At 39.4% G+C, this 16,272-nt stretch overlaps 1 protein-coding gene across 7 annotated transcripts in view; it reads left to right on the top strand.

Annotated features, from left to right (window-relative positions):
• The window catches only part of GALK2 (galactokinase 2), a 109,603-nt gene that overhangs the window by 54,862 nt on the left and 38,469 nt on the right, over positions 1-16,272 (top strand). For all 7 annotated transcript variants that reach the window (XM_032856538.1, XM_032856540.1, XM_032856537.1 and 4 more), the window contains 2 exons: positions 13,582-13,680; positions 15,123-15,275. In XM_032856538.1, coding sequence (XP_032712429.1) covers positions 13,582-13,680; positions 15,123-15,275 — 252 coding nt within the window. The remainder of the gene's footprint in view (positions 1-13,581; positions 13,681-15,122; positions 15,276-16,272) is intronic.

The following is a 16,272-nucleotide window of genomic DNA, read 5'->3' as shown; positions in this document are numbered from 1 at the left end:
ATTCATAAATAAGCACTGACCTATAAATTACCTATCTGTAGCTTGCTATCTGAGATTTCTGCTACTATTAATTAATTAGTCCAAGTCAAAGTTTCTCAGACTTTTTAACTATGACTCACAGTAAAATAAGTTTTACGTTGCAATGTAATATATAATATATACGGTCAAACTGAGAATTTTCACCAAACTATATGTATCCCCCCTTTTTAAGATCTATTCATTTGTTTGAGAGAGAGTGCAATGGGCAGAGGGAGAGGGAGAGAGGGTCTCAAGAAGACTCTGTGCTGAGTATGGAGCCTGACATGGGGCTTGAACTCACAACCCTGAGGTCATGACCTGAACCAAAACCAAGAGTCAGACACTCAATTGACTATGCCACTCAGGTGCCCCAATACACACCCTTTCTAACTGTAATGTTTCCATTCCATTCCATTTCATTCCCTTTAAAAGGTTTATTTTAAAATGACTAAATTGATTGCATGATCAGTTAAGAGGTTGCTACCAATTGTCTGAAAGCATTATTCTAAGAGATTTACTAAAATTATGATGAGCATAAGATCAGTACGAAGAAGAGGTATAGGGGCAAAGTAAAGGGGTAAAGCTGTTCTGTCTCAAGGTCTCAGCCCAAGATGGAGAAACAGTAATCTCTTTGATAATGGCAGCAGGGAGTTCCCATTAACTTAAGATTTAGGAGAAATCTTCTGTTTGGGAATGTCTTAAGTGGTTTTATCACTCAACTCCTTCTACATATAGTGTCATTTGTTTGGTAACAAATTATTTTTATCCAGCAGAATTTTCTAGGTCCTTTATTTCTTCCTTTTCATGTTGTTGACATTGTAGATATTTTAATAATCACTGATACATTTTCTATGAAATAAATTAGAAAAATGGAAAGAAGTGAAATCCTTCTCTCTTTTATATTATTTTTAAAGGTAGAAGATGCAAATTATTGAAGATAATTAGTTTTCTGGATTTTTTTCCCCTGTATCTCAGTACATGGAAGTGTAAGGAAGAATAAGCTCTAAATGAAGCAAAAGAAAGAAAGCGGTATTCCACTCTACATGATGTGGCAGTGTCAGGCAATGGCTGAGTCATGTATGTTTTTATTTCATACATATTCATTTACTGGGGTATATTTTTGTTTGTTGGTCGGTTTCTTTATACTATTTTTTTAAGAGAGGGACAAAGGAAAGGGGGAGGGGCAAGGGGAAAGGGAGAGAGAATCTCAAACAGGCTCCACACCCAGCACAGAACCCAGCACAGAGCCCAAGGCAGGGCTCAATCTCACGACCCTGCAATCATGGCCTATGCCAAAATCAAAGAATCAGACACTTAACTGACTGAGGCACCCAGGGACTCCTGGGCATATTTCTGTTTCTGAGTATGGTGGATTAGTAGGGGGATGAGGAGTTGACATCATATATTCATTTGTTAATGTATTCATTCAATATTCATTTATCAACAAATAGGTTAGGTTTTATAGATACAGGAGTGAACAGACACATGCTCCCTTACCTCATGGAGCTTAGACAAATGGGGGAAACCAGTATTAAACAAACATACAGATGTTTTCACACAGATTATGATAAACTATGACAGGAACAGATTATGAGAAAGACAAAACAGGAAGGACTCAATTTACATGGGGAGTGATAGTTTTAGGGAAGGTCTTGTGGCGTTGAGATATGGAAGCAGAGTAGGAGATGACAGGCAAAAATGATCTATTATTTAAAGTCTATGTCATATGTTAACATAAAGCACTGAGTATTTTAGCATGCTTTGAAGAGCTAAAACTTCAGCTCTAGAAATAAGTAATGTACAATTCCTTCCAAGGAAGTGGAAGGGAAGACTTATGAAGTGAAGAAGGAAAGTGAGCAGAGCTCTTAACAAGGCACAGGTGGTCAGGACTGTGGGTTGCAGTCTGCTGATGATGCAGGTTGCTCTGTGGTCTAATGGCAGAGAGACTGTTACCTACTTTGCAAAGCAGCCAGGGCCCATATTTATCAGTATCTTTTGGAAACCATCTTTGTATTTTTCTCACCTTCTCTCCTACCACCCCCCCTTTAGACAACATTAGTATCTCTTGTTACATGTGTTGTCAGAATGTAAAGTGGATGTATTTTGTAACAAATTATCTTACCAGTTGGAAACATCTCCTGGTCTAGGTTAGTTCCTCTTCCATTAGAAATTATTTGCCCTTCCTCTGAAACCTTCTGACAAGCTTTTGCTAAACCATTGTCTGGCATTTCTGTATTTACATTCAGGAGAGTGTTTAAGGCAATATCATTTCCAATACTGTTTCTGTTTTTATAATGGTCTTTTGCTGAACACAGTATTTATAACATGTATAATTTAGGGGGGTGTCAGGAATGACTACACATGGGTACCCAACAAGGAGTGAAAATCAGAGAAAGAGATTGCAATCAGACATTTATTTTCTAAAGGACAAGTTTTTTTCAGCCAGTTTTTCTGCCTTTTGGATTAGTCTATTCTTGGGCTGATGATTTGCGATAACACTGTCCATTCATGAAAGCAGATCTTGGATGGATTTTGGCACTTCTTTTGGTTCTCCTACAGTGCATGGTATAGAGCTCTGAATATATGTTAAAAAAATGCTGTATAAGGGATTACATCAACCTGTTCCTAGCTGCCCTTACATAGAGTATGATGTGCAGTGCGGAGAGGGGGCCTGGTAGATCACATGGTGGGTGAAGGTAAGCTGTCTTGGTGGCCCCAAGCCAGCATGTGCCTGAAAGAGCCTCATAGAGATGATGAACGATGGACTAGGTATGTGCATGAGAATCCATATTTTGGGATATAAGGTAAAATGGAAATATCCTACTGTTTTATGAAGTTCTCTCTTCTGTCTCCTGCCCTACAAAGGGCAGGAAATCTCCTCCCTTGGAAAGATTCTGTGAAGCAAGCAGGAGTTCCTTGAGTCACCACAGAGTCTCTAGGCCTTCTATTTACATCTTGGTCTTTTGTCAAACAAGTTAGTTATAATATTTACAGTCTTTTGGAAGGTGAGGAAATAAATAGTTTCTCCAATAGCTGAAGTTAAGTGTTTCTATGTCTGAATCCCAACTCTCAGGGACCCTCTCCTATGTGCCTAGTTATTCTAGACACCTGCCAACCAGAGCAAAATTCTGCCCTTCAGCATTCATAGGAGACAATTTTCTAACCTCTTCTTGAATATCCCCGGTGATCTAATTGATTCATGAATTAGCCATTTTCATTCTTGGACCACTTTAGTCTTTGGAAGATTTTTCTTGTATTTAAACACAACTTATCCTTTCTATCTGAATCCCCAATTTTCTCCTTCTTTTTCTTTTTTCCTTCTTGTTTAATGGACTGGCAGAAGACAAGCATCTTCTTTTTTCTTTTTTTATTGATGTATAGGCGACACACAATATCACATTAGTTTCAGGTGTACAACATAGTAGTCAACAACTCTATGTGTTATGCTGTGTTCGTGACAAGTGAAGCTACCATTTGTCACTATACAACACTATTACAATACCACTGACTATATTCCCTGTGCTGTACCTTTTATTCCTATGACTTATTATTTCATAACTGGAAGCCTGTATCTCCCACTCTCCTTCACCCACTTTTCCCTTCCTCCCACCCCCTCCCTTCTGCCAACCACCAGTTTGTTCTCTGTATTTATGGGTCTCTTTCTCTTTTTGCTATTAGAGTCTTTCAAAGTTTGAAGCAAGTTCTTCTGGTTCCTCTTACTCTTTCTTTAGGTCATATAGCCACTATTTTTCAACTATTCCTTCTGGAATATGGTTACCGGACCTCATTGCTATTTTTACTTTACCTTCTTAGTTTGTAGTATTGCTTTTCATTGCCCTTCTTAACATGACTATTCCACCTGGTGCATGTTATGTCTCAGTTTTTTTCTTTTATTTGTTCCAAATGCCCATTTATTTGGAAGAAAATCTTAAGAATTATATGACCAAGAATATATATTCAATAAGGTTAATAAATTAGATACAGAAAACTAGGGCAAAGGAAAGAAATGAAAACACACCTTTTAATGACTGCTAATTACTTAGTGTAATTGTAAAAACTGTTACTTAATGCAATTGGGTTTTATTTAATAGTTTGCTGAGATTCCTGGAAGCCAAATTAACAAGGAAACATAGTAAGTTTTGTAGGTCTTGTGACGAGAATAAAGACATCATTTCAGTTCTTCAGAAGAGGCTATGTTTTCCCGGGGGTATTAAATTCGAAAATGTATTTCTTACATGGATTCTTTATAGCACACAGAACATAATGAGAATGACCTCACCATCAGTCTGAAAAATGCAACATGATGTTCACATGACTATTTCTTATACTGACCTTTAGTAGATGCTCTTGGCATAACATTTGAGCACAATTCAGTAAAATCAATTTAACACTCTCCACCATTTCCTGACCCTAAATATTCTTCCCACTTGATGTTACAGTCTTTGTGAATTGAATATTGTACACATAAAACCCTTTCTCCAAGACAGATGTGAATACCGAATTATGGATTTGGTTGATTTTGATGATGATCCATGGCACTTATATTTTCATCTTTGGTTTGGGTCCATTTCTATATAGCTGGAAAACTATATAGATAAGTGGGAAAACTAACACATGTTAATTTTAACAATTATGATTATGTTGGGAGGGGCATGTAAATCATACTTAATGCCCCGGCTTCTTCTCTACCTCCTCCCAGAGGGTCCAGATTGGTCTACAGAGTTACTGTAGTTAGGACCTTGAGGGTGGGGCAGGCCTGTGCTGCTCAAAAAACTCGTATGAAGAACCCTCCCCGGAGGAATGGGAGTGTCCCTTTGACCACAGGAAGGGACGTGCAGTTCCAGGAAACATTTGCCAAACCACAGAGATTGCAGGCCTACTGCCCATCCATTATTATCATCATTATTTAATGTCTTTCAAAGGTCAGAGCCAAAATAAATGGTCTGTCAGCCAAGTGAGCGACACCAGCCTTTACCACAGGCATTGGAGGCCCTTTTGGTATTTAGTAGCAATGACTTGGGTCATATTCTTGTCTGATTCCATCAGTCTGGCTGGACTTCTGGTTTCTTCTGTCTTGCTACAACTGTTTTTTTCTGTATTGGCTGTGCCCGCCCCCTGCATTCCCCCCCCCCCCCCACCACCAAGTAACAGTTACTTGGGATGTGTTTGTTTTCTTTTTTTAGAATTTAAACAATGAAAGGGATTGAATTAATTGTGCTAGTGAGTGATAAAAGTACTCAGGGAAGCTTTCTGGGGGTCCTGAATTTTGGGTTCTGGTCCACCTCTGAAATTCTACTCCCCTTGGGGATAAAGAATAGTATTGTGGTCAAAAGCATAGAGCTAAAACTCTTGAGTTCAAATCCTGATTCTGTCACTTAGTGTCTGAATAATCTTGGGCAATTTACTTAGCCTTTCTATGCTTCAGTTTCTTCATTATAAATTGGATTTAGTAATCAAAACCTCTTTCATAAATTTGAAATTTGATAATATATGAAAAGTGCTTGAAACAGTACTTGTATCAGTGTGTTAGCTGCTATTATTATGAGGCTGCAGAAATCATACCAAGATATCAGCCTTATATTGAGATCACCCTGGGTTGAGGCTGTTTGGGAAGGAGGCGCTTGGGATTGTCTTGGAGATGGATAATGGGAAGCACGTCCCTGCCCCCCCAACCCCCCCACCCCCAGCCCCAGACCATCCAGTGATATGGGTATTTTTTTCTCTCTGGGGATAAAATGGAGTGGAATTATGATGACTCAGAAGTGTCTGCATCCTAGGGCTCATGGCCAACTTCAATGTTCCTTCTAACAGAAGGGATCTTCAGTTCAGGTATCTATAAATTTTGCTCCATCTGCTTACCAGGGCCCAGTATCCAAGCACAGGCTCTGTTGCCTGAGACAGGGGAACAAGGTAGCCTCATGGACTTTGAAACAGACCTATCTATCTGGCTCTGAATCTTAGGTTAGCTTGTTGACCTCTTTGAGTCTCAATTTCTTTCTCTATAAAACAGCAATTATAATTCTGACATTTCAGGGATGTTTTGGAGACTAAATCATATGGCACGTGTAAAATACCGCACATAGTGTTTGACCTTTGAAGACATTTGCTTTGTTAACTCCCTTCCCTTTCTTCTAATTCTTCCCTATCTGCTAAATTTATTAAGAAAGCCTCAATGTAGGAAATAATTGAGAGAAATGCTTTCAAATTTAATGTGGGGTGGGAGGGATCTTGTTAAGCTACAGATTCTGATTCAGCAGGTCTGGGCTGGGGCCTGAGTCTGCACTTCTCATCAGTCCCCAGGTGACACCAGTGCTGTGTCTGAGGCCCTCACAGTAGCACAGCTCTGTTTTTCCTCCCTTTGAATCTCATTATCACCTTTTAGATTCCTATTAGTCTTTTAATAGTCTTACCACACACATGTACTTCTAGGATCATCATTTGGAGAAATAGCAAGGGCTGTATGTTATCACACCCCTTAGGGTGCTTTCCCTTATGCAGCATAGGCAGCATGGTGGAGGTCTAGGAGAAACCTATCTTAGGCATTTTGTCAGAAACCCCATTGAACGTGGGATCCCAAACTGTTTTCCATAAAAACTCCTGTCTGTTGACAGCCTCCTGAATCTGGGTCCCTCTGTGATGTAGATTGCAAGTCAGCTAGTTTGGGGAAGTTTTCTTTGTTTTTCTCTTTAGAGTTTGGAGGGAGTTGACTTGAAGACTGTGCTTCTGCCCTCACTAAGCATCTTTGATATTTTTAGAGCTATGTGTTCCAACTACTAGCCTTCTCTAGGTTCATTAGATTATGTTCTCTCCAATATACACAGATGGAACAGTCTTTTTTTATTTCATACACATTTGTGAGTGCTTGTGGCATATTCTTTGATTGGTTTTAGATTTTATCAGGTTTTTCAGATTTACTTTTGAGAACCCTCCTCACTGTTGTTTCTCTGTAGCATTGGATTATTTTTTTAAAGATTTTATTTATTTATTTGAGAGGGATCAAGAGAGCTTGAGCAGTGAGGAGAGGGAGAAGCAGGCTCCCTTCTGAGCAGGGAACCCGACGTGGGCTCAATCCCAGGACCCTGAGATTATGACCTGAGCTGAAGGCAGATGCTTAACCACTGGAGGCACCCAGGTGCCCCACATTGGATCTTTTAAATATTTTAACTTCTTTTTTTTCTTTCCTGCATTACTTCCTGGAACTTTTTTTTAGCCTGGACCATCATCAGGGTCAGATGCATCTGCTGTGTGCATTTTGAGAATTGGCCCTCATCATCCTCAGGCAACTTTTCTTGAAATAAAAAATGCAAAGGTGACTAATCTCTTTGGGTTATATCCCTTTGAACTAGAGATGTGGAGAAGAAATAATAGCCTCCTCCTCCTTCTTTTAAAAAAAATTATTTTTAAATTAAAGCAAACCCTTTGTTTTAGAACACTCCAAATTGTCTGTAAGTTGGAGCTTGGTTATCAGCCATGTTACAAAGCAAAGCAAGTCTACATCAGTCTTTTAGACTTTCCTTGGTCCTATTTCTTGAAGAGTTTCTCCTGCCTGACGGGGCTCTAACCTAATAGGCTTGCCAGTTTGGGGAATAATTTGAAAATAGTCCCAGGTAAGAACCCAGGTATTTTGAAAGTTAAGATGGAGGAGTATTGCAAGGGGAGAAAAATAGGGAAAATATTTGATGCAAAGAAAAGTCAGAGGAGCCATTAATATTTTCACCTTATCTAGATATATCAGTCAGGGTCATAATAGAAAAACAGCATACTCAATAATAAAGGACAACTTACAAAGGTGGGTGTATGGAAACCCAGGACTACTTATAGCTGAGTTATTGCCCCTGGGCCTAAAAGTGACCTTGGCTGGGAGGAACCTGATCTCACTATTCTTCCCCCACACTTTTAATTTCTCATTTCCAGCCAGAGCTCTCTGTTGGAACAACCCAACAGGAAGCAGAGTGCACACGGTTCATGCTGGGCAGCCTCCTGCAGCAGATAGCAGGATAAAGACGGGTGGACAGAGGACTGAGAGGGGTAAACAGAAGCTGATTAGCACACTAGTTTTACACTTTCTTTTGAAAGACTTGCTCACCTGGAGACAATATCAGTATTGAGAACTCCTTGAGGGAGGACACTGGCCTCCCCACTTATATGTGGGACACTCTTTAAAGGATTGTTAAGTGAATGAATGAGACTGCTCATCTTCTTCCATTCTCCTGACTGGCACTTGGGGTGGCCAGGGATAGCTGGGTGCTGCTGTCTTGATGGAACGCTTGTGTTGTGAATACAAGGCACCTCAAAGTCACGGCTAACTGACTCAGACATTAACACTTCCTGGCCATGTAACTATTCTACTTTTAACAGTCTCATTAATAAAACTGCTAAACAAAGATAGAACCTACTGTATTAATACCTTGAGTCTTTTTGTTTTGTTTTTATAAATATCGAGATTTTGCTGGGCAAGGTATTCATGAATCTTTAGCCCTTCTCAGTGACTTAAAAAAAAAAAAAGATTTACTAAAATAAATAAATAAATAAATACAAATAAAAAAGATTTACTTATTTAGTCTAGAAGGAGAGAGAATGGTGGGGAGGGGCAAAGGAAGAGGGATACAAGCATACTCCCTGCTGAGCAGGGAGCCCAAAGCCAGGCTCTATCCCAGGACCCTGAGATCATGACTTGAACCAAAATCAAGAGTATGATGCTTAGCTGAGCCATCCAGGCACCCTCTTTCTCAGTGACTGTTAAATCTAACCCTGTTATTTCTCCTCTTACCAGTGCCCCACTGGCCAGCAGATGGGTAAACTGTATAATTTGGGAACCCATGTGACTTTTGATTCTCTCCCTGGCTGCTTCAAGAGAAGTACACACAAAGGGCTAAATTAGCTTAACTATCTTTAGTAGCTTTAAAAGAGGGCCTATGAATAATGCCAGATTTCTCTTAACTGTCCAGAGAGCAGGAGCTCAAAATATAAATGAGTTTATTGGGTATACATTTTGGGAAAGTTCCTCATGCAATCCAATTGTCATCCCTAATGATTCTTAGACATTAGTATTTTGCAGGAAGGGATAGAGCTAAATGCTGCAAGTGACTAGTTTGGAGGCACCTAGGGTTCTTGAAGTACTCAGGTGTAAGGGCAGAAGAAAATACATTGGTGGGGAGGGGAATGAGTCTCTTTTCACTTAGAGCTTCACTGTTCTTGCCTGAGGGCTCTCAGGGCTTGTGTGTATCTGTGTGTGTGTGTGTCTGTCTGTCTGTCTGTGATGTGGGGAGATAGGAGAAGTGGGGGAGCCTCGGAATCCTTTAAACGTCTAGGAAAAAAATGACTTTATCCTTTGTTAAATTGAATTGGGTCCTCAAATTCTATTTGATCTTTCTTTGAAGTTCTGATAGGTCTCTTTGCATACAGTTTGTTAATGTATTTTTGAAGATCATCTTATTCTCCTAAAAGCTATTGCTGTTTTAAATACTTCAAATCCGAATGGAGTATTGATTCAGTTCTTTGCAAGGATTATAAATCTTGGAGGCCTGTTTTATAGATCTATTTCCAGGGCCTCCGAAGACAGAATAGGCACGGCTGGCTCACATGTATCCCTCGCATTACCCAGAATGACAGGCATTCCCTCAAATTACCCAGAATGCTCCCATTTACACCCCCTGCTGTTAAGGTCCCTCTGTTAATGGGTTTCCAAGTTGGGCTCATGACATCTCTGGCTAAGGCTACGGACCTACAAAAGAATGCAATTTTTTTTTTGCTTCATCAGGATTTGAGATTTAAAAAAACTTTTGTTTCTAGTTTCTTCACATGTCATAACAATTTTGGATTTGACATTTTTGCTTTTGGTATGGGGGTGAAGGGCCAGGGCCACAGGAAAAGCTACTTGCAGGCCTGCAGTTGAAGTTTCTACTACAAGCATGTTTTGTTTGGCAGGCAGGGACGGCCCCCCCCCAACCCTAGTTTTATTAAACTGCTTCACATGGAGCACACACATTCCTGTTTGTCTCAGGTTCTATTACTGTCTGTTGTTAAATTAGTTCTCCTGGGGACATCTGGTCTTTTATATTCTGTCTTTTCCTAAACACTTTAAAAAATGGTTGTGTTTTCCAGAATAATTATACCTGTTTTTACTTTTGGCTTGGGACTTAGCTACTTGTGTAAATCAAATGATTCTTTATTTATTATGTACAAATAATAAAATTAACAATTGTATAGTTCTTTAGAGCTTATGAGATATTTTTATTTAATTCATTGGATTATCACAATAATCCCATAGCTAGGCAGGTGGGTATTTTTCTCCATATTATGGATAGGAGGTTATATAGCATGGTGATTAAGAGTATAGGCTCTGGAGTTAGACAATTTGTTTGAATTTCACCTTTTGTAATTACTAGCTTAGTCTCAGCTAATAAACCTGCTCAGTTTCCTCATCTGTAAAATGAGTATATACTACCTATCTTATAGTGTCATTATAAGATGTAAATAATGAATTCATACAAAGTAATTAGAACAGTGCCTGGCATGTAGTAAGTGCTCAATAAATCTTAACTGTTATTATTATTATTAATAGTATATGAAGAAATGGAAACTTGGAAAAATTAAGAAATCTACAACAGCCAGTTGGCAGGAGCTTTGGGACTTTAACCAAGGTTTAGAGGTGTCTGATACTGTTTTTTTTTTCCCTCCATATTTACTACTGATTTCCATATGTGCTTTGGGGGGACTGTAAGATGAATCATCCTTTCATTTTTTGGCTTCCTTATGTTCATTTTCTTTTGTTTCCTCACATTTAGAACTCTTGGGTATTGTCTGTCCAGTCATGGGATCCATCTGTCAGAATTCAGCAAAGTCTAGGGATGTCCACATCCCTGCAGGTGGTCTCTCCTTGACACTGAGCTTCTGGGGCTTCTGGGGTCCCTCTGAATTCTATCCAGATAGATAGTCTGGAAAAATTAACATTGCGTTTAAAGTAAAAGTATCCTATTGTTGCTACATGGAAGACATTTTAAAAAATAATCAATAAGCATATATTTCTCAGTGCTTTAGTTTCTTTCCTCTTAAAAGGGAGGATACTTAACTTTTGGTGATCTCATTTGTCGTTTCACATCCCTTCGAGGTAGTGAGAAAATAGGTTATATTATCTCCAGGGTTGGGGCCAGGAGAGGAGTAATGAAGTCCAGTGTGAAAAGAGCAAAGGCTATGGAGTCAGGCAGAGGAGGTTCAAATGGCTTTTCCACTTTCTGTTATATGTCTCCAAGTCCCATTTTCCTCATCCGTGTGAGGAGGATAACCAGAGGAGATACTGCTCGCAGAAGAGATTATGCCAGATACTTAGCATGTAAATGTGGCTGTTATGGATGTTGCTGGGGAGGTGCCTTTTCACACTGGCTGAGGGTGACAGAGAGATGCAGGTCTCATCATTCTTAACCGAATGATCTGTGGACTTCCTCACCTGCATATGTTATTTCTTTACATTTTAAAATCTAGGTGTTTTGACCTTTTATTTGCTACTTTATTTTTTCAATTCATTTTTTATTATATTATGTTAATCACCACCCGGTACATAGTTAGTTTTTGGTATATTTTTAATGTGCCTGTAATGGGCAGGTCACTTGGCTGTGTGTTTAGCAAGGCCATTTGCAATGCCCATCATATCAAAGTCCCAAGTTTACCTCATGTCACAAGTGAAGGTAGTGAATCCACATGACCAACAAGGAATGTGACACAGACTCTCTCACACGGTATTGGGGCAGCTATTCTCAGAAAGTGAAAGCAGCAGGTATTTATTATTTACTATGTTGCTCAGCATTGTGTGAAGTTGGGAACACAATAGAAAAACCAGAATTTGTCTGTCTCTGATAAGACTGACAATTTTCCAGGGTAAACAGATGTGATCAAAAGCTGACACAGTTAAAGAACAGAAATAAACACTGGGATTTAGTCACAATAGTTAAGTGGGCTTTCATAGACTGGTGGATAAAAAGACAAGTAAACCTACACTTAAAGCATGGTTTGATAAATGAGAATAGAATAATTAGTACACAGGAATGCAGAGGAGGTGTTATGTGGTGTGTGTGCATATAGGTGGTGGTGTGGGTTCCAGGGAGAGACAGTGCTTGAGTTGGTCCTGGTGACTAGTGGGGGATGCTGGAGAGGGGATTATTGAGTAAGAAGGACTGTAAAATGCACTTTGAAAGGGACTGAGAGATGAAAGAGCTTAAGGATGATAAAGAAAAGTATTTGTTCGGTATTCCTGGTCCGAACTTAGGGTTTCCAGGGTTAGTGGTAAGAGAGCAGACTGGAGAGGTGAGAGAGGGATGTCATTAAAGACATTGTGTCATTATGGACTTAAAGGCATGTTGAGAAATAAGAGCATCAGGGTGTTGGCAACCAAGCAGGCCAGAGATGATTATCAGCTTCAGAATGATCACTCCAGGAGGATCTTCCAGTAAAAATAGGTAAGAAATAATAAGGGCCTGAATCAAGTCTTAGGAGAAAGAAAAAAAATGAATGGATGGATGGATGAATAGTAGAGTGAGTAAATGGATGATCCTAACTATAATTGTTGTAGAAGTTCAGAGAAAGAGGATGCCTTAGTAAGAACAATATGTGAGGAATACTTTATGAGGGAAGAAGATTTGAGTGGTCAGCCCAATGACTTGTCCGTAGTAGGTAGTTGGTAAGCCAGGTATTGACTGGCTATAGGATTTATATGAGAGAAGATAGGGGGTAATACCAGGTTGCACAAATGTGTGAGATGGTCAAGGAGACAAATCTAATTGGAAAAGAGTGGTAGATAATATGATTTCATATGCAAACTGGTTGCACACTTTAGAAGGCTTTGAAATGCCAGATTGAGGAGCTTAAGCTTATTTCATTAATTAGTAGGAAGCCATTGAAGATTCTTAAACACATATTTTGACATACTCAGTTTGGATTAGAACTGCGTTTGTGTGTTGGGCCTCTTCATCATGGTTGGAGGAAGATGTGTCTGGGGGAGATGATGCTAGTTCATGATCTTTCTTGATGAAAGGGATGAAATTTCTTTCTTGATGAAATGACGAGAATTTCATGATGATTTTTATCTTTAATGGAAATGCCATACAGACGGCCTTACTTTTGGACTGGAGGATAAAGTTGCGTGACCCCACTTTGGCTGTATGGGGACTAGAAAAGTCCACTGTGGGGAAACAAAGACAGACAAATGAAGGGAGGGATAAGTGAGTACCCATATAAGATTTTTGGTGATACTAGTATAGAGAGGGATGGGGCAAATAGAAAGATGGAAGAAACTGCTTGCCTTATGGAGTCTTTTATGGAGAGCAAATACATGGCATGCATAGCCAGTATCTCATTACATCCCACTGGAAACATTAATTCATCATGGTATGTTTTCTTATGGAGCTCAGTGGTAGTCTTAGAGTCCTTGTTAACACAGTGCCTCAGGCAGCTTCTGTCAAATGATCAGAGTTAGCACTGGAATTCAAAACTGTCATGCCTGGAGTAAGAAATGAATGAGAAATAAATTATGACTGTACTCATAGTGTAAATCAATTTTTACTTTTTCAGGTGGAACTTGCGGAAATCTGTGCCAAGAGTGAGCGTTATATTGGCACTGAAGGAGGAGGGATGGACCAGTCCATATCATTTCTTGCAGAAGAAGGAACTGTATGTGATACTGAGCTATTTGGAAATATCAACTAGGGAAAGTTCATATGAAGAGGTTCTGGGCAGTCAATTCTATTAGGTTCTATTGTAAATGGTATTTATCATCTACTTTGTAATTCAGGACTGCTACCAGTTCATGTAATCTGTTTCACATTGATCACCTCTTCCTCAGGCTTCCAGAATCATACCTCAGATCTGTTTTTCTCTTGTGCCTAGTTATTCCCTCCTTCTTTTTCTCTTCATTGTTAAGATGAGATTTCTCAACTTCCTAGTTTTTGGGACCACCTTTCCCACTCTTGCCCCGAATCACTCATTTCATGGCATTTTCATAATCTCTTGTTGGTTTTAAACCCAAATGTTAACTTCTCTTACCACATATATTCACAACCCCTCTTTTTATAATTTACTCTTTGGTATCGTTTTTCTCTGTCAACATTTTTGGGGCTTCAGTGGTGGGGAAAAGAATGTTGACAGGAAGCCAGGGATGAATTCTTTAGTTGGGTACCACTTCCCCTTGGCTATCAACTCTCTTAGGCAGGGTAGAGGTTTTGGTTGTTGCCCATAAACTGCCCATTTCCAAAATAGAAGCAGGCATTTCTTTAAAGTCTTTTCCTAGTTTTTCATCAGATTCCTACAAGCTTGGCTATTTTCTAAGAATACCTGGATATCTTCTTATTAAGAATATTTATTTTTGATTCCTCTAAGCCAAAGACATGAACCATGAGGAAATGTGGTTTAATGTTAAGAAAATACTCTGGGTGTTTTGGATGAGACCTGACAAGCAGACATGGTGGCAAGAGTGCTGATGTTAATGTAAGTTAGCTATAGAATCTGAACAAAGTCCACATTCTTTGAGCTCGCAAAGCACGTCACCGTCTGGCTCCTGCTTTACCTCTGCATTCTACCCTCTCACCAACCCTCAACCCTCAAACTCTGAGCTCCAGGCAAATTTCAATACCCAAAGCTTTATTAACACCTCATGTTTTTTTGCCTCCGAACTTGTGTTTGCTTTTCCCACTTTTTGATATCCTGTTTGGGTCAAGAAATCCTCTGTCTGCTCTACTCTTGCTCAGCCTTTAAGACTCAGTGTAGATTTTCCCTTTTATAAAGGAGCCTATACTAGGTGATCAAGTTCTTCAACCATGTGTCTATAAAGCAGCCTGGGCTTTTCGACCATTGAAACACAACCTAGGAATGTATTTGTCCACTTGATTGTCTTTCAGGCTGGATAGTAAGCTCTATGAGGGCAGGGACAGTGTCTGTCTTCCTCACTGTTACATCTCCAGTGCCTAGTACAGTGCCTGGAAGTCAATAAATAATATTTGAATTGAATGAATGCATTTTTATGAAAAAATTTTGCTACAGTAAATAAATAAGTAAAAGATTAAACATTTTCTGAATTCTAATACATTATATCTCACCTGTCTTTTTTGTTCCAATAGGCCAAGTTGATAGAATTTAGTCCTCTGAGGGCAACTGATGTGAAACTCCCAAGTGGAGCAGTATTTGTGATTGCCAACAGTTGTGTGGAAATGAATAAGGCAGCGACTTCTCATTTCAATATCAGGGTGATGGAGTGTCGGCTGGCTGCAAAGGTATGAACTTGGCAATCTAGTGAAACTTGGAGTAGGCTTTCTCTTGTCCTTTTTTTTTTTTTTTTTTTTTTCTTCTCTGCTACTCTGTCTCTTTCCCTCAAGTTACGAGCATCATTCTGACTGGAGTACCATTCTAAATGAAGGTCTCTGGGTAGAGAACAATTTGATTCCAAACTCAGGAGATAAATAAACCTACTAGATGTGCCCTGCAACCTCGAGGTATTTAGAAGCTATATGAACTTCACAGTTGAGTCTTCTAGGTGGCCCCTGGGGAGAAGAGGATAGTTTATATTTGTGAAGCATAGGCCATGGGTTAGGTAAGGGTGGAGAAAGATAGTTGGAGGTGATTGATGGGAAGTGACCATAACTGATCTTGTTTCCTTGACAAACGTGATGATAGCCTCAACAGCTGGTCCTCTTGGATGCACCATTTTTGTAGTGGGCCATCACTGGTTGCTCTAAAAATACAGACTTACTGTAACACTCCTGTGCCCAAAAGACTTTTACATGTGTGCAAAGGAAACAGAAACCTGGAGTCTTGGCAGTCCTCTGTTCCACAATTTAGAAGACCCTTGCCAGTCAAACCTTCAACCTACATAGGAAGTATTCACTGAATACCTCTTGTATGCCTAGGACCATGAAGGTATACAAAAGGATATAAGATATAAAAATAGAGAGAGTAGAGTGGAGAGTTAAAATTAGAGGATGTGAAGTAGGAAATGGTCAGTATGTGATCAGGAGGTAACAGAAGTGAAATGTTGTGGAGGATCCAGAAAGGTACATGGTCTGACCAGAAAGGTAGAGAGAACTAAGGCTAGGAGCCAGAGGTTTCTGGCTTTGGAGCTGTACTGTGCTTTCTCCTAGTTAGAATGGTGGTTTAGAAATTTAAATCTGATCTGATAATTCCCTTGGTTTACACTTTTCAAAACTTTTTTTATCTCCTTGGAATAAAGTAAAAAGTCCTTGTCACTGCCTAGAAAACCTTGCAAGATCTGAT

This window comes from Lontra canadensis, unplaced genomic scaffold (genome assembly GCF_010015895.1).
Source record: "Lontra canadensis isolate GAN:19392208 unplaced genomic scaffold, GSC_riverotter_1.0 scaffold12, whole genome shotgun sequence".
NCBI lineage: Eukaryota > Metazoa > Chordata > Mammalia > Carnivora > Mustelidae > Lontra > Lontra canadensis.
This window is presented reverse-complemented; position numbering and strand designations above follow the sequence as displayed.